General features: G+C 45.3%; 6 protein-coding genes across 6 annotated transcripts; 3 read left to right on the top strand and 3 right to left on the bottom strand.

Moving 5' to 3' along the window:
* Nucleotides 1–668: 668 nt before the first annotated feature.
* B0H65DRAFT_581191 (uncharacterized protein) lies at nt 669–2,510 on the top strand (the record flags this gene model as incomplete). Its single annotated transcript, XM_062830811.1, has 2 exons — nt 669–1,497; nt 1,561–2,510. The coding sequence occupies 2 exons, from the start codon at nt 669–671 to the stop codon at nt 2,319–2,321; spliced, it is 1,590 nt and encodes a 529-aa protein (XP_062677340.1). The 3' UTR covers nt 2,322–2,510.
* A 487-nt stretch (nt 2,511–2,997) lies between these two features.
* B0H65DRAFT_552397 (uncharacterized protein) lies at nt 2,998–6,762 on the top strand (the record flags this gene model as incomplete). The annotated part of the gene is made up of 4 exons (XM_062829884.1): nt 2,998–3,378; nt 3,482–4,556; nt 4,623–6,571; nt 6,697–6,762. The coding sequence occupies 4 exons, from the start codon at nt 2,998–3,000 to the stop codon at nt 6,760–6,762; spliced, it is 3,471 nt and encodes a 1,156-aa protein (XP_062677339.1).
* Nucleotides 6,763–6,902: 140 nt separating this feature from the next.
* Nucleotides 6,903–8,369, bottom strand: B0H65DRAFT_306723 (uncharacterized protein). Its single transcript, XM_062823227.1, has 2 exons — nt 7,528–8,369; nt 6,903–7,451 (listed from the first exon to the last, which is right to left on the bottom strand). The coding sequence occupies exons 1-2, from the start codon at nt 8,283–8,285 to the stop codon at nt 7,223–7,225; spliced, it is 987 nt and encodes a 328-aa protein (XP_062677338.1). The 5' UTR covers nt 8,286–8,369; the 3' UTR covers nt 6,903–7,222.
* Nucleotides 8,370–8,962: 593 nt separating this feature from the next.
* Nucleotides 8,963–10,559, bottom strand: B0H65DRAFT_511838 (Triosephosphate isomerase; the record flags this gene model as incomplete). The annotated part of the gene is given in 4 exon segments (XM_062828528.1): nt 8,963–9,017; nt 9,652–10,219; nt 10,232–10,285; nt 10,301–10,559. 4 exon segments carry the CDS (start codon nt 10,557–10,559, stop codon nt 8,963–8,965), a joined length of 936 nt encoding a protein of 311 aa, XP_062677337.1.
* A 5,313-nt stretch (nt 10,560–15,872) lies between these two features.
* Nucleotides 15,873–18,387, bottom strand: B0H65DRAFT_560808 (uncharacterized protein; the record flags this gene model as incomplete). The annotated part of the gene is made up of 3 exons (XM_062830155.1): nt 18,084–18,387; nt 17,571–17,989; nt 15,873–15,891 (listed from the first exon to the last, which is right to left on the bottom strand). The coding sequence occupies exons 1-3, from the start codon at nt 18,132–18,134 to the stop codon at nt 15,873–15,875; spliced, it is 489 nt and encodes a 162-aa protein (XP_062677336.1). The 5' UTR covers nt 18,135–18,387.
* B0H65DRAFT_306668 (Dak1 domain-containing protein) lies at nt 18,379–20,595 on the top strand. The gene has a single exon (XM_062823226.1). The coding sequence runs from the start codon at nt 18,719–18,721 to the stop codon at nt 20,501–20,503; it is 1,785 nt and encodes a 594-aa protein (XP_062677335.1). The 5' UTR covers nt 18,379–18,718; the 3' UTR covers nt 20,504–20,595.
* Nucleotides 20,596–20,817: the final 222 nt, after the last annotated feature.

Raw genomic sequence — 20,817 nt, 5'->3', positions numbered from 1 at the left:
AGGTAGTCTTCACGAGTATTATATCTCGAGACTCTTCTCCCACAAGAACATCATCCATCCTTCATCGTACCTGAACTTTGGCCTCAAAGCTTCGATTGAAGCCTTTTATCCGAATAGAACTCACGAGGACAATCTTGTCAACCCGTTAAGGCAAACTTCAAAACACCCTCCGGTAAGCATAATAATCTCGAGATCGGTTACCGGTACAACTGTACCGTATCTCGAGCGAGCTCAAACTGAAAGTCACCAACGTTTATGCTGGTTGACATGGGTGTCACTTTGTCATCATGTCTCCCCAAACATCAACGATACCATAATCACTGACCCTGATACAGATTGAAGCAGAGAATTGGCGATAGTATATGTGTTCCCCCCCCCCCAACATTTCAGTGCTTCTTTCTTCCGGTCAACGAACGAGATAAGAGCTCACAATGCCCTCAAGTGAGCCAAAAGTTCGCCGTGCAGGGCAGCATTCCTCGCCGCGTGGTTCTCGACCCAGCACAATCAACGCTTCACCCATCGGCAGACAACCCCGCAGTTCAACATCGCGCAATCACAGAGACAGCCGCGCGGGCGCAAGAAGGGTAGCATCCCCTCGGCTGCAGCTTTCAGCTTGGCTGAATAACCAAGAGACTGCACAACAATCCAACCGCAACCGCCAAGGCAACATGAACGTCCAAGATAAACTCAACGAGACAGAAGCCGCGCTCAAGGGTGCTCTTGAGGAGCTGTATCGGCGTGAGCAGGATGCAATCCAGGCCGCCAAGGAACGCGAAGATCTCAGATCACTGATTAAAGGGTTGAGGAGGAAGGAACAAGCCCTACAAGAGCAGATAGAAGGAATGTCGAACACGATGGAACAATATCGGGGAGTTTTCGACGACAAAGCGAAAGAATCGATGTCGCTGAAGAGAAAAATTCGTGAGTTGGAAGATCGAACCAAGTCCATTAAGCAAGGTTCTTCATGGTCCATTACCAATTTCATGTCGACTAGGCCTAAGTCAGACGGGACTGTACTGTCCAGTGAAGCCGAGAAACAGTATCAGACCCTGATCCAAGCACTCGAGACCAAGAACAACCAACTAGTTTCTGATGCCGCTGGGTTGAAGAAACAGTTCAAGGAAATGCAGGCTGAGTTGCTTCGAGAACTCAGCGAGCTAAGCTCGCAAAACTACTTCAACCCTGTCGAAGTTTCGGATACTGGGATCCAACAGAGCTGGAAGAATGTCGGCTTCTTGATATGCCAATTCGCTGAGACTTACTTCAAGAAGTACTTTGAAGCACATGAGCTCCAGTTGCTCAAGCCGGGACCCATTTCGAACTTGCAGAAGATCTGCGCGACTCCCGAGCTTGCCGTTCAAAGCGCCTTTACCTGCCCTGCTCTTTTACAGGCTTTTCTCTGGAATTTCATCAGCTGGAATATCTTTGACTCTCAAGCAACACATTGGGCAGGGGAAATTGGGGAAGACTTTTTCGTTGCGAGTGACAGCATCCTAGGTGAGTTGAATTATGCCATCTGGACACTGCAGAGTGTTGAAGCTTGATGACAATCTAATGCAGAGTATGTCTTGGACCATAACGACCTGGACAAGGAATCATCCCTGACGGAGTTCCATGAATGGAGGGCGAGATCCATGAGCATGCTTGTCCGCCTAGGCGTCCATAAGAGCCCCGACCACACCAAGTTGGCACACCAAATGGTCGAACTTTTCGCGCCTTTCTTCTCCACGCCTCTCGAAGCATCTGATGGCGCAAAGGCTGTGAAGGATTTTCATGCGATCATCGCTGCGGCTACCAAGCTCGACATTCAGTTAAGACAGTCAAAAGCCCATTACCGTTGCTTCCATCATACCACGACACCCCCGAAAAAGCCAGACTACTTCGGATACTCGTTTGATCCCAATACAATGGAGCAAGGCAACTTTGGACCCAGGATGGACCAGTCTCGACCCGATAGCCTTCCGGTTGTGGACTTGGTGCTCTCACCTGGCCTCATCAAGTCCGGCAACGCTGATGGTAAAAACTACCTCTCGGAGAGAGTTTCGGTGAAGATGGAAGTTCTCTGTAACCTCGATTACATCTTCAAGCTTCAGTTCGGTGAAGACGACGAGGATGAAGTCGATGAGACTTATCAAACACCTGATAGCTCGCTGTCCAAGGAGGATGATCAGACTAGCGTGGGTGCTCGTCAGTCCACTGTTCGTGTCAAGGAAGAATCCTCGGATGATGGTGATATGGAAAGCGATGTCGACATGTTTGCTGTGGCAGCACAGTTGAGCGATCTCTATGAGAGTGGTAAAGTCAAGATGGAGTCGATGTGAATTGGGATGTCTGGGACAGCTCGGCCGACACTGCTAGACGAATTTGGCGATCGATGTCGAGTGGCCGCAAAATGTTTGCTTGTATTTGCTTTTTAGCTTTGCTGGGAGCCTGGGAACGCATTTTCCATTGGAAACCAAAAGAAAATGCGACTTTTCTCTCCCCAAGATACTAAAGAAAGTCGAAGTAGCTCTGGTTTTCATATTGATTAAGAGGGGACGAATGGACTAACTAAAAGTGGATGTTCGGAAAACGGGACCCACTGGCAGAGCGTTCTGTCCAATCAGATTTCACATGACGCATATGTAAATCATTCCGTGCTCAACGGTCTCTTCACCTGGAATCGATGTAAACATTCAAATTGAAAGACCAGGCGCAACTGAACTCAGCGGGGGCGCAAATGCGCTTCTGGATCTGATACAGGAATTGCTCTGTTGGTGTCTTCCACCGTGTTCTTTGACCTGTTTATATCGATACGGGAAGTCGTATCGTGGTCGCGCATCCGGCCCCCACCAAAGCGCACTTTCTTATCGCCGCGTTTGGCGTCAGGATGGGCTTCTTTGTCATTTTCTAGTTTGATTCCACTACTCGGCCATCACTCGAATACCTTGCGTGTCACAAGTCCCACGAAACACTGAATGTCTGTTTGGGACACTCACTCAACGACAAAATCCAAAAATGCCGCCATACGATGCTCACTGCCCCTGGGACTCAGATGATGGAAATACCGGAAGCGAGTATTCGGATACCAGTGAGCACCACACGATTCCTTACATAAAGATTGAACCCGAGGATGAGGGCTCACCCGATAGCCTGAGCGATTCCAGCAGTTCTTCCGACTCGGAGGATGAGAACAATCAACCTCAAGTCAGGATCGCCCAATTGTTTAAGGGAAAAGCACGCACAAGGAGCAAATCGTCTGTGCCAGAGATAGGAACCGACGAGTCTGAGGTATCAAATCAGCTGCGGCGTGAGAACCTCGAACTCCGCAATGAGCTTTCCAAATTGCAACAACAGATCAAAGGGGTGACCCAGGATCGACACGATGCAGAAACTTATGTTGGAGGAGAAGATGCGTGAGGTCGAGGAGTTGAAAAAACAGATAAGGTGTTCATGCAACAATAACGCACTGGCACAAGATGGGTCATCAACCGGTCAAAAGGCGAACGGCAAGAGGGACCAGGAGACGGGAACGGCCAGCCAGATCCGCGAATTAAGTCTAAAAGCCACACTTGAGGCGAGGGAACAACAGCATCAACAGCAAGTTCGCCAACTAACCAAACAGCTGGAGAAAAAAGAAGACCAATATGTGGCACAACTACGAGAATTGCGCTTGAACAACCGTCTCGCACCTGGCGTCAGCCAATCTGTGTCTTCATCACACGACTGCACGCCAGTTAGAGAGGAATCATCCAATGGGCAACAAGCAAAGGATGACAAGATTCAAGAGGCAGAGTCAGACAGAGAGATTGGCAGGTTGAACGCTTTGTTTCAGGCGAAAGAAAAGCAGTATCAACAGCAGCTGCGCCAACTGACCAAGCAATTGGAACAAAAGGAAGACCAATATGTAGCGCGACTACGAGAACTGCGCTTGAGCAACAACCTCGCGCCTGACATCAACAAACTGAGGGCAGATTTGGCCGCGGAATACCAGGCCAAGGAAAACGCGTACATAGAGAGGATCAGACAGCTGTCTATTGAACACGCAGCCAAAGAAGACCAATTAAAGAGCGGGCTCGGGGCTTTGTCTTCTGCCTTGCATAGGGAGGAGTTTCAACATCAGAAGCTTATCAACCGGTTGAAAGCCGAAAGGCAGAAGGTTCAAGAAAGGTGCAACAATCTTCAAGCCGAACTCGACGGTGCGATCACCAGTTTCTCAAAAGAGGTATCGGAACTCAAGTCCAGGGATCCGTTTGAGCCAGTCCGCAAATCCGACGCGGAGATTCAGGCGAGCTGGAAGGACCTGGCCATCCGGGTCCGGCAGTTTGTTCAGACACATTGCCTCGCCGTCATTCCGCATGCCACCGCGCAGGAGCTTTATAAGAAGAAACTCCTTCCAGGCATCCAAACAATATGCGCAGATCCGCCAGCTGTCTTGGTAAACCCTCAGCTTTGTTCTTCCCTGTTGCAGGGCTTGATCTGGGAAGTGCTCTGGACGTTCGTGTTCAGCAGCCGAGCTGAAGGATGGGCAGGAAAAACGGGACAGGACTTTGGCGAAGCCTACGAGAGAGCCTCAGGTATGTATTTTCTCGGCTCCCATCTCCGGCGTTCTAAAATCAAGTGCTAACCATGGCCAACAATAGCACACGTCTCAAGCCTCCCCAAAGATGTCAACTGGGCATCGACAGTCGCCGCGCTCCACTCCTGGAAAGCCCGTTCCTTCGCGTTCCTCAAACAACTCCGACCCATCTTCCACGCCGACATCGCCGCCCTTACTTACTTCCTTGCCTCCCTCCTCGATCCCATCACCACCCCAACCGCCATGGTCCGATCTGGATCCGGATCGGCATCCGACAGCCAACAACCACACCCCATTAACTATCACCATCAACAACAGCCCCCTCCCCCACCCCACACCTACCCCTCCCTCCGCCTCCTCACCGATCTCGAAGCCCTGCTCACCATCGCCCTCTCCCTCGACAATACCTTCCGCCTCTCCCTCGCCAACTACACCATAACCTTCAAAGACCCCGCCCAATCCTTCTTCCGCCCTTCCATGATGGAACTCAACCCCATCGGCTTCGCCTCCTTCAACGCGGCCACCTCCTCCCAACGAGACTCCGTCAGCCTCAACGACGCCAGCGTCAACGCCAAAGCCATCGCCGATTCGCTCAAAGTTGACTTCGCCGTCAGCCCCGGACTACTGAGGTCGGGGGATTGGAGGGAAGGGGGGGATTATCATTTGGAAGTTGTTGTGGCGAAGTTGGTGGTTGTTTGTAATGCTGAGAGGGTTTTGTGTCAGTTGAGTGAACCGGTCCCTGCAGCAGGGCCTGGGCAGGAGTTGGCTTGGTTGGAGAGGCAGAGGGCGAGAGGGGTGCAGGTGGACGAGCAGAGGTTGGAGAAGGCGAGGCTGGGGTTGGGGACGGGGGTGAATGAGGGCGTGAGGACGCAGAGGGAGTTGATGAGCAAGTGGCGGATTCCGATGCCACCGCCGGTGCCGGTGCCGGAGAGGCCGGGGCCTTTGGGTTTGGTGGGGGTTCCTGGTGCTGGGGCTGGGCCGGCTGGTCATCTGACGATTCAGCCTGGTGGTGGTCATGTTGGCGGCAACGCACCTCACCGACCTTATGTTCGTACCTACGAATTCACCCACAACCATAACAGTTCAGGCCGTCCACATCTCGAGCTGATATCCCATTTCCACAACACCTCCCCGGCTACGTACAATTACAAACCCTCCACCTACAACCCCCACAGCAACAACAACACCCTTCCTAACGAACCCAGTCATTTTGGCAACAGCATCAACAACTCCTATAACACAGCAGCGAAAATAAGACGAGTACTCCACCACGGCACTCGCCGAAACCCCGGGGATCCAGTTAGGAACGGTTCCGAAGCCACCGATGATAACGATAGCGATAATGACTACACCGATGAGCCCACCGCCGAGACGAGCGCGGTGACTACTAGAGGGGCGAAGAGAAAGCGAATTCAGCTTTTGAGGGACGGGGTGGCGGCTATAACAGCGGCGGGGAGAGGAACACCGGAGCCAGAATCGGCGCAAGAAGTACCGACAACAACAGAAGCAGCAACGATGTCGACCAGCGTGGCCAACGGGACCATCACGGATGCCAACAACAAACTTTTTCCCAATCTGAACAACCAAAAAGCAGTCGTCGTTTTGGAGGATAGTGACGACCCTCCTCCTACCTCTAGGACCGAGAAGGGCAATAATGATATCGTTCCAGAGAAGCAGCACACCTCCAACAACGTTACTTCTTCAAAGATGCCGAGGGATACCAGTCCCCTCTCGGAGCTAAACGACGACGTAATCGCCACCTTGCAAAACGACAACCCCCTTTCCACAGAAAGGAGCACCAAAAGTGTTGCCCTACTAGACGACCAACCCGAACCCGACGAGGCCACCATCCCATCATCATCACCTCTCCTCGACCCCTTTGCCTCGGAAGGAGAGAGTGAAGAAGATGAAGTTTTCTTTCAACAAATCTCAGAGGTCTCAAAAGACGAAGAAAAGCGGAAGGAGGACAAGAGTGACAAGAGTAAGAGTGCAAACAATCATAATAATGTCCTGGTAGTCGAGATTTCTGCCCGTGGGAATAGGGACTTTGCTGAGTGGCAGAGGATTAGTTGGGAGGAAGGATTGGAGGCACAATCCTCGCATGAGCATGAGCATGCAACGACATGTGATGATGATAGACGAATGATGAAACCGACGAGGGGGAGAGGGAGAGGGAGAGGGAGACCGAGGAAGGAGAGCTATAGAGGAAGGGGTAGGGGGAGAGGGAGGCCTAGGAAGGTTGCTGAGAGGGGATGAAATTTAGAGGAGGTGAGTGAAAGGGTGTGATTGTTATCTGTTGCTTCATGGGTATGGCCTTTTTAATCTGATAACGATAAAAAAGATAGGAAAACAAGTTAGTCTGGTTTTGTCACAATCACTAATACAGATCTCGGGAACATATTTCTGAGCGGAGTTCATCAAGTTTTGTTCGTGATGACTGCTCTGCAATTGACTAGACTACCTCAAGATTTCAACAGGCATCTGTTTACATCTACGTGTAGTCCGCCATATCCCCATAACAGATTCATCACAGTCCGTCCCGTTTTGTCGATCCGATCCAGAACCTCTTTGTGTCCCTTCAAGCCTGATGCCCAAACTCCATGCTCCAGCGATTACACAATCGAAATCAAAATGGTGTCAAGACAAAGACAGAAGAAATCGGGTTTAAGCAGAGTTATCAGTCTTGACCTTCTTCTTGGGGCGCAGCTCATGGCTGTACATGCGGAAGAACTCGGAAGGCTGGGTAGGCTGCTCGCCGGTAACGTCGTGGAAGGCCGTGGTGGCGACGTAGTTGGTCTTGCCCTCGCGGACCAAGCTGTAGTACTCGAGGAGATACTCCTTCTCGGAGTCGTCGATGTCGGCCTGGGCATGGAGGACTCTCTTGGCCTCGCGTCTGTGTTTGATTTTCGTTAGTGTTAGTAATCAAGCACAAGGTGTTTTGAGGGCACAAGCAAGAGGGAAAGACGCACTCAGAGATGTTCTCAAACTCCATCTTCTGACCAACAGCCTGGCTAGCAGCCTCAGCCAACTCCTTTCCAGCGCAAAGCATGGGACCAGTAACAACCATCATCTGGCCGCGGTGGCGATCATCGAAGCCATGCTTGCCCTTACCAGCGAGGACGTGAGCAGCGACGTGGGCGATATCACCCAGAGCAACGGGAGCAAACTTGTGGTTCTCGCCAATGGGCAAGGGGAGGGTACCCTCCAACTGCGCTTGCTGAGTGTACAGAAGCAGGTTCTCGGCGTAGAAACCAGCGCGAATGACGCAGGGCGAGTGGCCCAGCTCGACGCTAGGGTCGCCTTTGGAGCTCAAGACGATGTTCTCAATGTCAATGAACTCGCGCAGACGGGGCTGCTTGTCCCTCTCGGCGTAGTCGCAGCCGGCAGCAGAGATGAGCAGCACGTTCTGGACGCCGGCCTTCTTGGCGGCCTCGCACAGCTCGATGGTGATGTCGACCTTGTCCTTGTGGGCGGGAGGGATCACGCAGATGGTGTCACAGCCGACCTCCTTGAGGGTCTTGACCATCTGGCGCTCGCGGCCCGGGTGGTGCGGGACGATCTTGGCTCCGAGCGACTCGAGCTCCTTGCACTTGGGGTTGGACGGGTTGAGAGCCAGGCCGGTGATGCTGTTGATTTGCTTGGCGAACTTGCCCTCCTTGAGGAGTAGCTCGGCGATGAGGAAGCCGGTCTGGCCGTCGATGGCGCTGATGCATAAGTTGCGAGTCATGGTGGAGGATTGGGATGTGTGAGTTGGTCTGTTGGATGTTGCTGTCTTGATGTGACGACTTGGGCTTGTGGTGGTTGGTTCAAGTCTTGAAGAGGAGGTGACTGGAGTAAATATTTATTTGTTTGTCATGTCACCCAACGTCATCGTCATCCATTCAGCACAAGCACAGCCCAGCTGCGCATTTCGTTGCTGCGCGTTTGCTTTCAGATTCACCTCAAGCTTTGGAGAATGATGCAGTTGACGTCACGACTAAGAAGGAGCGCGCCTGAGGGGCCAAGAAGGTTCCCGTTACCCCGGAGATTCTGCTCCTGGATCACCTGCCATTGTTTTGACTCCGTTCTTTTTAATCATCGTCATCGTTGTCGTTGTTTGCCCGCAATGGAGGGGAATCCCGGCCTTGCTCAAAACGGTTCGTTCTTGTCGCCGGATTAGGTTGAATGCAAACAACGACGTGCTATCACCAGCGTCTCACTCCCGAACTGCAAGAGGAGAACTTGTAATCAATTGGCGACATAATGTCGCAGCTCAATGATTGGGATCTTTGTGTCCTTGTTAGTATGTTGTTTCTATACTGTCTTGATTCCAGGTTGAGGTTGAATTGTTCTTGTTCGTCTCCCATCGATGATCAAAGTGGCCGAAGAGGTTCTCGCCCAAATGAAGTGTCAGGGATGAGGCTTTCAATTGTAGACGGGAGACCTGCAAGAGCGGCCCGCTGACTGACACCCACCCAATCTAGCACCGCAAAAGTAGTGCTGCTACATGACGCTATGCAACAGCTAGACCAGGCTCGGAAACACTAACATGGTTTAACAGATGTACCTCTTGATGGGATGATGTGGAGGCACGGAGTGTGAGCAAGGTACAACACTTTCTTTTATACATACTGTTTGGTGTTTAAAAATCATTTCTCTTTTTGGGGGATAACTGGGAGTTTACTCTTAAATTTTCATGGTATGCCTTCCTTTCGTTTTCTACTTTCCATTGTCCGCATGTTTTCAGGTTTATTACGCTCATTCGACTGTATACTAGTGGACGGCTATCGACAGGCCGAGACCTTCTGGGCTCACACTTGGGCTTGATGATTATGTTTCTCTTTTTTTCTTGTCTCACTACCCTCTTTCTCACTTTGTATCACGAAGGTTTGGAGGGCGGTATTGGTTCATCATAGACTCGTGATTATAGAGACTATAGACGCTCAACATCCTGGTGAAGAGGGCTGCTCGTACACTTTTGTTGGCGACCTCCGAAAATGTTTCAATCTTCAACCACAAGCAGTTTACTCCCCTTTGCAATCCACAATGTCCATCACAACACACCCATCACCAGTTGTCTCTCTTCGTGCAGCCACAAACCAACAACAACTCACCTCACCTCCCCCTCCCACTCAACCTCAGCAACCTCACGAACCGTCTTCCAAAATTGTCCCTCCTCATGCCCAAACCTCCCCAAAAACAACCCATCCACTCCATCTTCCTCTTTCAGTCGTCCAAACAACCCCGGCCCCGCACTCCCTCCATACAAAATCCTCGTCATCCCGCCCCTTTCCTCCCTCCCATTCACCACTGCACTTCTTCGTATAGCCCTCACCACCCCGCTCACATGTTCCACTCCCGCCGGTTCCTTCGCACCAATAGCCCAAACGGGTTCATATGCTAACCAAACTTCTTTGGTTGGGTCAACACCCTCTAGACACCTCTCCACCTGGCCGACCACCTCCTTCTCCGCCGCCTCTCGACTTGTTTTGCCAGGTGTCGGTACCTCACCAGGAGAACCCTCGCCGACGCAGAGGATGGGGATCATCCCGTTTCTTATGACCGCTTGAGCTTTTTTTGCCGTGGTGGCATCGGTTTCGCCAAAGTAGCGGCGCCGTTCGGCGTGGTTGAGTTCGACGACGCTACACCCGATCTCTGCCAGAACAGCGGGGGATACCTCCCCTGTGAACGCACCATGATCCTCCCAGTGACAGTTTTGCGCGCCGAATAGGATTTTTGGACCATCAGCTGGGGAAAACTGACTCGGTGGGTGGTTGGCGGTGCAGTTGATGGCAGACTGCAAAGAGAGGTGGTCGGGGATTATAAAGATGTCGATTTTGGAGGCGAGGGCGGCAGCAGCCAGGTTGCTGTTGGACTGCTCGGTTGTTGTGGAGGAGGTGTGGTGCTGCATGAGGTCGAGGAAGGAGGTGATGAATTTGGTGGTGCGGGCGTGGGAGAAGTACATTTTTGTTGAGACGCCTACTAGACGCCGGCGCTGACGGCAAGGTGGTGGGGAGGACATGGTCGCAGATTCTTGCTTGACTTCTCCTGTAAAGGTGTGTTGTTGTTGAAGTTTGTGATGGTTGTTGGTGTGGAGGTTTGGCGATAGGACTTGGGTATGGTTAGAGAGGATTGACGGGTCCTAAGCTGATGGAGAGGTTTTGAATTCGTTTTGTCTGTGATTCTTTCGGTGCAGAGAATCGTCGCCGCACACTATTTGCTACCGCTTCGATCTCGGTCTGGTCTCGATACCGACGATAACTGACAAGAAACACAGTTTGTTGTCTTGGCAAAAGTTGATGACAATCCGAGGAAAGGAACACTGTTTGTTTAGAAGCTAACCTGATCCTTTCTTACCCCGCGGATAAGCGCACCCGTTACCCGTCTCTGACCCATCTCCTTTCGGGGTAAATTCATTGCGACATCACCTTTCCCCCGTCGTCCGCCGACATTCTTCAAAGTCGTTTGCATCATCCCCAACCGAGCGGATGCCCTTTCTCGGTCAAGTCTAATTATTACAAAAATCCTGGGGATCGACAGCAACTGTACAACCCCCACGATCCACTTCGCAACAAACAAAATGTCTAGCTCGTGGTTGTCAGAGGCCAGGGGATCCACTGGGCGTGCACGTGCCCAGTTGGGCTGGGATATGCGGGATTTATCCAGATGCCAGAGCTTCGAGTCTACAGAGCCAATCTTACACACACACACACAATCAAGCCACGTTGAACCCTATATCGATTATTACTAATAATATTATAATTAAGAGTCTTATTAATTCGACTGTTGAAGCTATTGCCAACAACAATATCCGATTAAACGACTACTAATAATATTTACAACTAAAATCAATAGCGTTGCCCTCAATAGCCCTAAGGACTAACCGGCTTGGGAAAATACCTTTATTTCTATAGCCTAGGACCTAGGTTTCTAGAAGTATATCAACCTAAATAACCGCGTTCCTTAGCTAACCGAATTAATAAAACCCAATATCGCTAATTATTAAGGGGAAGTTCCTGCTAGAAAAACTAAAAAAATTAAAAAGGATAGAGAGGTTGCCCTATTTATTACCGCTAAACTTTACAGCTTCTATTATAAGCGCGATTACTATAATTATATAATTAAGAAATCAGATTAGCGTGTAGAAGTTAAGACTTTTTTTAATTTAGGTACGAAGAAGATTACGTTAAATCGCTAGATATTTAAAACCGTTAGAAATAATTACTGGGAAACTAATTTTACTAAATGTATTAATCTATATAAATAGTATAATAATTTTAGTAAATCTACCGCTTATAACAATTATAAGGTAAAGAAGCTCGCCCGAATTAAATTTATTAATATTTTCAAGCCCCTTAATTGAATTAACTATAATTAGTATAATTAAATTTTTTATTAGGAGGCGGCTATAGCCCTCTATATTATTAGAGGAATTATTAGAGTAGATAAGCCAAACTTATAATTCCTAGAATTCTATATAATTATAAGGTCGAATCTTTACACTACTTAGGTAAATAGTTACTAATTCTAGTATAATAAAGAGATTAAGAGAAATTTTAATTTTAAAATCTTTTTCCGTATTGTGGCTAAGGATTTTCATGAAGTAATAATAGCGAATATTATTTAAGGAAAGGGTTGCGCCCCCTTATTTAAGGGTATTACATTCGTAATTACGTTAGGTAGTAAACCCATTAAAGAGAACGCTTTTAATAATAAATAAAATTTTAGCTCGGAAGTAGAGGAATGGAGAGAAGTTATAAGTAAAAACGGTAAATTTAAGAAGAATATTAATAAAAATAAGCGTACCTCCTCCTCGTCCTTACTAGTAAGTAAACGATTACATCGATTCTTATATAAGCTTTATAAATAGCCGGGTTATAATTTGAATAAATATTATTATACTAAGTTATAGTTAGCCTATAAAAATTGGATTAAAAATTTTATTATTAAAAAGCGTACGTACGCGAATTTAAAGAAGGATAAAATATTCGAAGAGGTTATTAATTGTTTGCGAACGTAGTAGGATGATAAGGATTAAAATAATTAATTCTATAGTCGCTAGGTAGGTAAGAGTAGTTTTTTAGTACTTATAGCGAAATGTAGCGTTGTATACTTACTGAGAGATTTTGCAATCTTCGATTTAAGTACAATAATATATATTTTTAATAAGGTTACTCGCTTCGAAGATTTTACCCTTTTAAATACTAATAATTATATATAGTATTACAGAGCTAGCCTATAACATTCTTACACTACACTATCTACCTTATATACTATGCCCAGAGCTAATGCTATAGCCTAGAGCTATATACGCACTAGCCATATACACAACAGTTACATACAATTGTATATATACGCGTATACGGACTAGTCTAACTAGGGCTCCCGCCTATATAGCTAGTCCTCTACGCACACCTTCCTTTCCTCCCCTTTGCATAACAACGCATATCTTACCCTACCCCCAATAGTACCTCGCCCCATAATATATAGGCAGGAAATAAGCGGATTTTTATAGAGGGGTATGGTATTATTATAATTATAATCTAGGACGACGACGGAGATAGAGAGCTCTAGTTCCCTAATATCGTTTTAGTACTAGGTATGGCTTGTAACTTCGTTTCCTTGAAATAATTCGAGGATGAATAAATCTATTAGGATTATAAGAATAACTATTTGCACTCCCGCTTTACGGATTCTTTTATTTATTATATCCTTTTTAAATATAAGTAATTTATTTTAGAATATATCCTTTTATAGAATAGTATTAATAAATCTTTTTTTATATAATATATAAATTATATTAAGCGGAAATTTTAAAAGGGTAAGCCCCTTCGTTGACATTTTCGATTTAGCTACTTAGGACCTGAGATTTTAGTTAAATTAATAGAGTAAAAGTATGGCGTACGATTTAAAGGACTGGATATAGTATATTACAAATTATATACTAAGACTAAATTGAAGCGTTAAGTGCGTAGAGAAGTTTGTAATTACTTAGAGGGCCTTAAGTTATAATTAGTTATTAATTTCTTTTTTTATAAGGAAGTGAAAGTAGAGAGCTAAAAGTATTTAAATTTAATAGTAGTTATAGACCGGTAGTCTAAATTCGTTTAAGTATATTATTTAGGTAATAGAGAAGCCGAATTTATTATTATATATTTAGAATCCCTCTATATAAGGTTATAAACTTAATATTAAATTGTATTTCGGGTAGTCGAATGTAATAATAAAATAATTAGTAATAAGAAGATTACTATTTAATTTATTATAAAAGGAATTAGTATCGAGCCTTTAGCGCTTTATATGTAAGTTTAAAACAGCAGCGCAAAGCGTTCAAGGGGTGTAATTAAAAGTAAGGGTATAGCAATACAATTAGGTGTAAATCTTCCTTACGAACTGTAGATAGAGATTATTAGAGTAGTTGTATATTTATATAATTTAATCCCTAAGGCGGAATATTATTAGAAATTTCTTTAAAATTGATTCCAAACGTATTATTAATTTAGAGATAGTATTGTTCCTTTATTAGACCCCTTCCCTACTATTATATATTTTAAAGTATATACTTATAAGGCCTTTATTCTTATAATAGAAACTATAAAAGAATAGAATAAGTTGATAAAGCTTAAGGACTATACTTGGGTCGGCTATTTGGTTAGATATTAGTTAATAAATATTTATAGGATTTAGAATCCTTCTACTAATTCTATTATTATTATACAAAATATTATATTTAATGAAGATAAGGTCTTTCTTAGTAGTAACGTTAAAGAACTTTATAACACCCTTAATATCTCCCTTAAAGAGTTGGCTATATAATTAAAAGATTTTTATTAAATAGATATTGTGTAAGTAAACGTCTTGTAGGTTGAAGCTATGCCTATTGTAAATAATAGAATTCTTAGCCCTATTATTTAAAATTTTCTTATCGAAACCGAGAATATATTAGGAGAAGAGGAGGAATTAGGGTCTTTAGAATTATAAATATAGTTTAAATCTTTAGAAATCTCGTAAATATTAGAAATATAATTGTAAATAGGTCTAGAAATACTATAAGGATTTTTAGAACTTTTGCTATTGCCGCCCTTATAATTGTCATTAGATTTATAGAATATAATTTGAAATTTAAAGGATAAAAAAGAGGACTATTTTCTTATATTTTTTAAAAGCCTAGCCGCGTTTTTAGTAATTCATTTCTTTTATTCTAACGAAAATTTAAAACTAATTATAGATTAATATTTTTATTAAGCCGCGTCGTTTTTATTTATAAAGGGCAATCGATTGGTAGGATTTTAAGGAAATAAAGTCGTAAATTAAACCTTCTTAGAGGAAATAAGAGAAAGGAGTATCGATATTGATCCTGATTATAATTTTAAATTAAAAATAATGAAGGAGATTATTAATTATTATAAAGAAAAAGGTATATTAAAGACCTTCTATCGAATTAATTTTCTACCTCTTCTAAAATATTATAATAATTTTAATTTTTCCCCCTTTAGAGAATTCTTTAAAGCAATAGAGAAGGAATACCTAGACGAATATAAAGATAAGAAGCTTTAGAAATAAATTATTATTAAGGAAGTAGGAGATAACGAAATATTCGGTTCGATATGGGTATATATTTACAAATTCGATTAAAATGGCTGGTTTCTTAAATATAAAGTACGTTTAGTTATACGTAGGGATTAGCAATTTAAAGATGGCATATGTAAAACATACGTAGCGATTCTGGCTATTAGGTCGTTCCGTATCCTAATAGCTATAGCCGCTTACTTTAATTTTAATTTAATTTAGTATAACGTAATGAATACCTTTATTAATACCGTATTCGATAAGGTAGTCTTTATAAGGATTCTCTTTAAATATATTAAAAAAGGTTAAATATTTTAATTACTATACGCGCTATATAGTCTACGGATATCTCCCCTCCTTTAGTAGTAAGAATTTATTAAAACCTTCGTAATTATAAGTATAAACCTTCTTCTTATAGAATTTAATATCCTAGTTAAAAATAATATATTTTTTTTCTTCTACATTAATAATATTATTATTATTTATAAATATAGGAATAAAAAGATCGCTATAATTAAGGAAGTAGTAGCCGCTATGGAGAGGAAGTATTAATTAATAGGTAGAGAGTTATTAAAATAGTTTTTAAGTATTAAAATTATTTAAGACCGAAAAAAGAAATTAATTTAGTTATTATAATACAATTATATTTAAAACATTATAAAAAAGGTTAAATATATAAAGAAATTATATTTTATATTTATAATTAAGGAAGAATTCTTACTTTATTAAAATAGTATAGCCCAGTACGAGATTTATATATATTAAATTAAAATCGGTTCGATTTTCTATATTACTATTACATTGCGAGTAAATATAGCCTTCCTAGTCTCTAGATTCGTTCGATTTAATTTAAACCCTAGTCTAACGTATTATACGGTTATAAATAGAATATTCTTTTACTTTCTAATAATTTAAAATTATATTTTTTAATTAAGTAGTAAAATCTATTAAGATTTCTATATTATAATTAACTCCTTATTTATAAATAATTCTTTTAATTAAAAGAGTTTGTAAATATTCGTACTTAAATCATTAGGCGCTACTATCAATTAGCGTGGTAATAATAAAATATAATTATAACTTTATTTATAGAGGTTAAGTTATTATCCTTTAATTAAAGAATTAAATAGGTAATCTACGCCCGCTATTTCTTTAACGAATTTACTTTAGGATTCGAAAAAAAAAAGGCTACGCTTATAGGCTACAATAATAAATAAATAATATAATTTATTATAAAGGAGAGAATTCGGCTCGTAACTAAATTTAAGTATATTAATATATATAAATATTAGTTAAAGTAAGCATAAGAGTGGAAGTTAATAGACGTAGTCTATATGCCTACTAAGGAGCAGATTGCGGATAGCCTTACAAAGAGCCTCCTTCTTGTAATATATTTGAAATCTATAGAGTAGTTAGGATTCGTAGAGTTATAGCGGCTACAAATTTAATTACAAAAGTTTAATAGCAGAAATATCACTATAGGCCGCCTAAAGGGTATAAAGGATTCTATAAAAGAAGATTTGGGTAATGAATCGGTAAATATAATAATAAATATAATAAAGTAAGATTCTTACGAGTGAAAGTTTAAAAGCTACTGTAACGAGGATGTAATTTAGGAATAATATTATTTTTAGTTAGTTTTAGGATGATTTTAGGGTAATTTAGGGTATATTTAGGTAGATCTAGCGTAATTTGTACACCAAATTTAAGGAGGTATATCAAAGGCTAGGGGATCTACTGGGCGTGCACGTGCCTAGTTGGGCTGGGATATGCGGGATTTATCCAGATGCTAGAGCTTCGAGTCTGTAGAGCCAGTCTTATACATATATACACAATCAAGCCACGTTGAACCCCATATCGATTATTACCAGTAATATCACAGTGGTCGCTTTGCAGATGTCACGATACTCTTGGCGTACGTGCTAGCGTCACCTCTAAGCTTCGGGTGAATGACACCCGAGCCCACATGGTCACCTCTTGGTCACCTCTTGGTCACCTCTTGGTCACCTCTTGGTCACCATTTGGTTTGGGGGTGGGTCGGGTTACGATATCCGGATCAGAACATGACACAGGATTCTAAATCTGCCAGGGCCAGGGGCTTTCCCCAGGTTTTCCCCACGATTTAACATGGCAGATCTGGACTCTGGAGTCTGGACTCGTGTGGAGATGGAGAATGGAGAACGGATTGACATTGCATTCAGACGGAAACAGAGGAAGACAAGAGTCGAAACAACATCATCTTGGCTTTCGTCTTGTTGTAAGTTGTAACCATTCCACCGTTCGTGTTATCAAACAAACTTGCAAACTGTAATCAAATACCCACCTACCCAAATCCATGACCAGAGAGAGAAAAGGCTTCCCAAACAAAAAAGAAAAGAAAAATGTCCAGTCCAATTAACACCCCTTCACCCCCTCCGCCTCTTTCTCATCATCCCCTCCCACACCCCCCTCCTCCCCCTCATACTCATGAATAGCCCTCACCTTCTCCGCACTAGCACTCTTCTCATCAAAGACATATCCCAACCACTCCTTCGCCAGCCTCCTCGCCAATTCCAGACCGACCACCCGTTCACCCATACACAGCACCTGGGCATTATTGCTCAACACGGCTCTCTCCACGGAAAAACTATCATGTGCCGTAACCGCCCGGATGCCCTTAATCTTGTTGGCCGCGATGGCTACTCCCAGTCCCGTACCGCAGATGAGCAGGGCGCGGTCGCATTCGCCCGAGGCGACCAGCTTGGCGGCTGCGGCGGCGATGTGTGGGTAGGCGGTGGACTTGTCTTTGGAGTCGTGGGCGACGCCAACGTCCGTGACGGAAGCGACGCGAGGGTCGGAGGAGAAGTCGGATTTGATTTTGTTTTTGTAGTTGATGCCGGCGTCCTGTGAGGGTTGGGGAGGGAGTGTTAGCGGTGGTTCTTCTCTGGAGCTGGAGGGAGGAAAGCGACAGAGTTAGTAACTTGAGAAGATTACTGACATCGCAGCCGACGGCGATTCGCCAGCGTGGTTGTTGTGTTTCTGAAGCCATTTTTTGTTGTTGATATTACTGTGAAAGTAACAACTTAACCTGCAAAACTACTGAAGACCGTCTTCTTTGTTTTTAATAACCTTGCATGCACGCGCCTATAACTTCTCTTCACAAGGCTGGTATATCGTGACTAATGACCGGCAATAGTTCGTCAAGTGAAGCCAAGCTGTTACACGAGGGGACTCGGATTTAGCCAGGACGTGATGCCGTTCTGGGTAAACCGGAAGAATTGGGGGTCACTCCCGCTCCAATATTGCCACCACCACTCACCATAGCCATGGTTGATTGCCCCTCTTTGGCATATTTCTAAATCTTGAGGTAAGCCGATTACGCACGGCAATTGAACAGCCTGGACCGGGAATGATGCAAACGGTATGGTGGGTTGGGGAGGGGGAGAGTATCACACGAGTGTTCCAGGCTCATATCGGACGATAGGACCCATGCTGGGCCAGAGACTTGTAAGTGATCAATATCTCTGAGGACCTTTCAATCCTGCAAGCGAACTCATATACATCTTCATAAGCACACTTTATTCTTTGTATCTGCTTTGTGTCTTCTTCTTGTGCTTCACCAACATCTACACCATGTCGACGCGTCATCTCTTCCCATCACTAGACGGGCTTGTCCCCAAGGCTCTCCGTGGCATCGTTGCTTCCAACCCACGACTCAACCTAGATGAAGCCAACAAAGTCGTATACGACTCCGAAGCACCTCGGTCCAATGTCAGCATTGTCAGTGGCGGAGGATCTGGACATGAACCTGCCTGGGCCGGTTATGTTGGAACCAACTTGCTTGCGGCAGCCGTAATGGGAGATGTCTTCGCTTCACCAAGCACCAAGCAAATTTTGGCCGCGGTCGAGGCAGTGCCATCCGACAAGGGCACTCTCCTGGTAATTACGAATTACACGGGAGACTGTCTTCACTTTGGACTCGCGGCCGAGAAGACCAAGGCAAAGGGCAATCCGTGTAAGATGCTCATCTGCGGCGACGACGTCTCGATCGGGAAGAAGGGCGGCTCTCTAGTCGGAAGGCGTGGACTCGCCGGGCAAATTGGAGTGCTTAAAGTTCTCGGTGCGGCAGCTGCTCAGGGGGCGACTCTCGACGAGCTTTACGATTTCGGTTCTGCATTTGCCAACTCGATTGTCAGCATTTCTGCTACTCTCGACCACTGCCACGTCCCGGGGAGGACCGAACACGGAGCCCTAGCAGAGGACGAGCTTGAGCTGGGAACTGGACCACACAACGAGCCAGGCTACTGGAAGCTATCGCCAGCACCTTCAGCCGAGGGACTCGTCCAGCAGATTCTCAAGTACTGCCTGGACGAGACAGACCCCGAAAGAGGCTACGTCAAGTTCAGCCCTGGTGATGAGACGGTCCTTTTGGTCAGCAACTTTGGCGGCATGTCAAATCTTGAGCTCGGCGGGCTCGTAGATGAGATCCTCCAACAACTGCTGAAAAACTGGAACATCGAGCCGGTTCGCGTATACTCTGGATGTCTGGAGACGTCACTCAACGCTCCAGCGTTCTCGGTCTCAGTTATCAACATCACCGCCGCCGCCGCCAACAGCACCTACACCGTCGATCAGATCAAAGGCTTCTTCGATACCCGAACGGACACCGCCTGGGAAGCCGTTGCTGGATACCAAAGTTATCATCAGCGACGTAAGCGGTCCGAGCAAGTCGTCCCACCTCCGAAAGAGATCAGGAGGACAGTCGACGACTCCACGGACCTGAAGATCGACCCAGCGTTGCTGGAGAGCATGATCAAGAGCGCCTGCAACGCAGTGTCAGCCGCCGAGCCGGATCTCACAAAGTGGGACACCGTCATGGGCGACGGTGACTGCGGTCTAACTCTGCAGACCGGAGCCAACGCTCTGTTAGATGCTCTCAAGACCAAACAGGTTTCCGCCAAAGGCTCGGTAGTCGAGGTCCTGAACGAGCTGGAAGATATTGTCGAGGGTAAAATGGGCGGAACACTGGGCGGTATTCTCGGTATCTTCTTCGTGGCGCTGCGGACGGCGCTTCAGGAAAACATCGGACTCGCAAAGGAAGTAGGAGTTCCCGCTCTATGGGGGAAAGCGTTGTCAACTGCTATCAGCCATTTGCGTCAGTATACTCCGGCCAAGGTTGGTGATCGCACGGTGATGGACACGCTCATTCCCTTCGCCATGGCTATGGAAGGAGGGCAGAGCTTCGAGCAGAGCGTCGCTGCGGCTGTCAAGGGAGCGGAAGGAACCAAGAAGTTGAAGCCAAAACTGGGAAGAGCTACTTACGTCGGCGTTGGTGTGGATGACAACAAGGAGCTTCCGCCCGATCCAGGCGCTTGGGGAGCCATGGTTGGACTCCAGGGTCTCTTGTCGGCTCTCTGATTTTGTGGTGAAATGAGGCTCGAGTTTTTTTCATCACCAATGAAAGCGGAACTCGGGTTGGCGGGGTATCTTTGCGGGTTGAAGTTGCTTGTTGGGAAACGGGAAAGGGCGAGTGGATTGTTGCTGCCATTTTCAACATCTGTACATCATTTTCAGCGTAGTTTTTAGAGAAGTCCAAGCAGGAGTCACGGTTCGATGTGCATACTGCACGAAAATGCGAGCACAATTCTGAACTTGTCAACCTCAAATGATGGAGCGGAAAGTGACAAAAAGAAGAAAAAAATAACAAGCCAGCCGGTCCGGTGCGGTAGACC

This window comes from Neurospora tetraspora (assembly GCF_033439725.1).
Source record: "Neurospora tetraspora strain CBS 560.94 chromosome Unknown B0H65scaffold_8, whole genome shotgun sequence".
Classification (NCBI taxonomy): Eukaryota; Fungi; Ascomycota; class Sordariomycetes; order Sordariales; family Sordariaceae; genus Neurospora; species Neurospora tetraspora.
The sequence above is the reverse complement of the archived record's forward strand: the minus strand, read 5'-3'. Positions and strand labels throughout refer to the sequence as shown.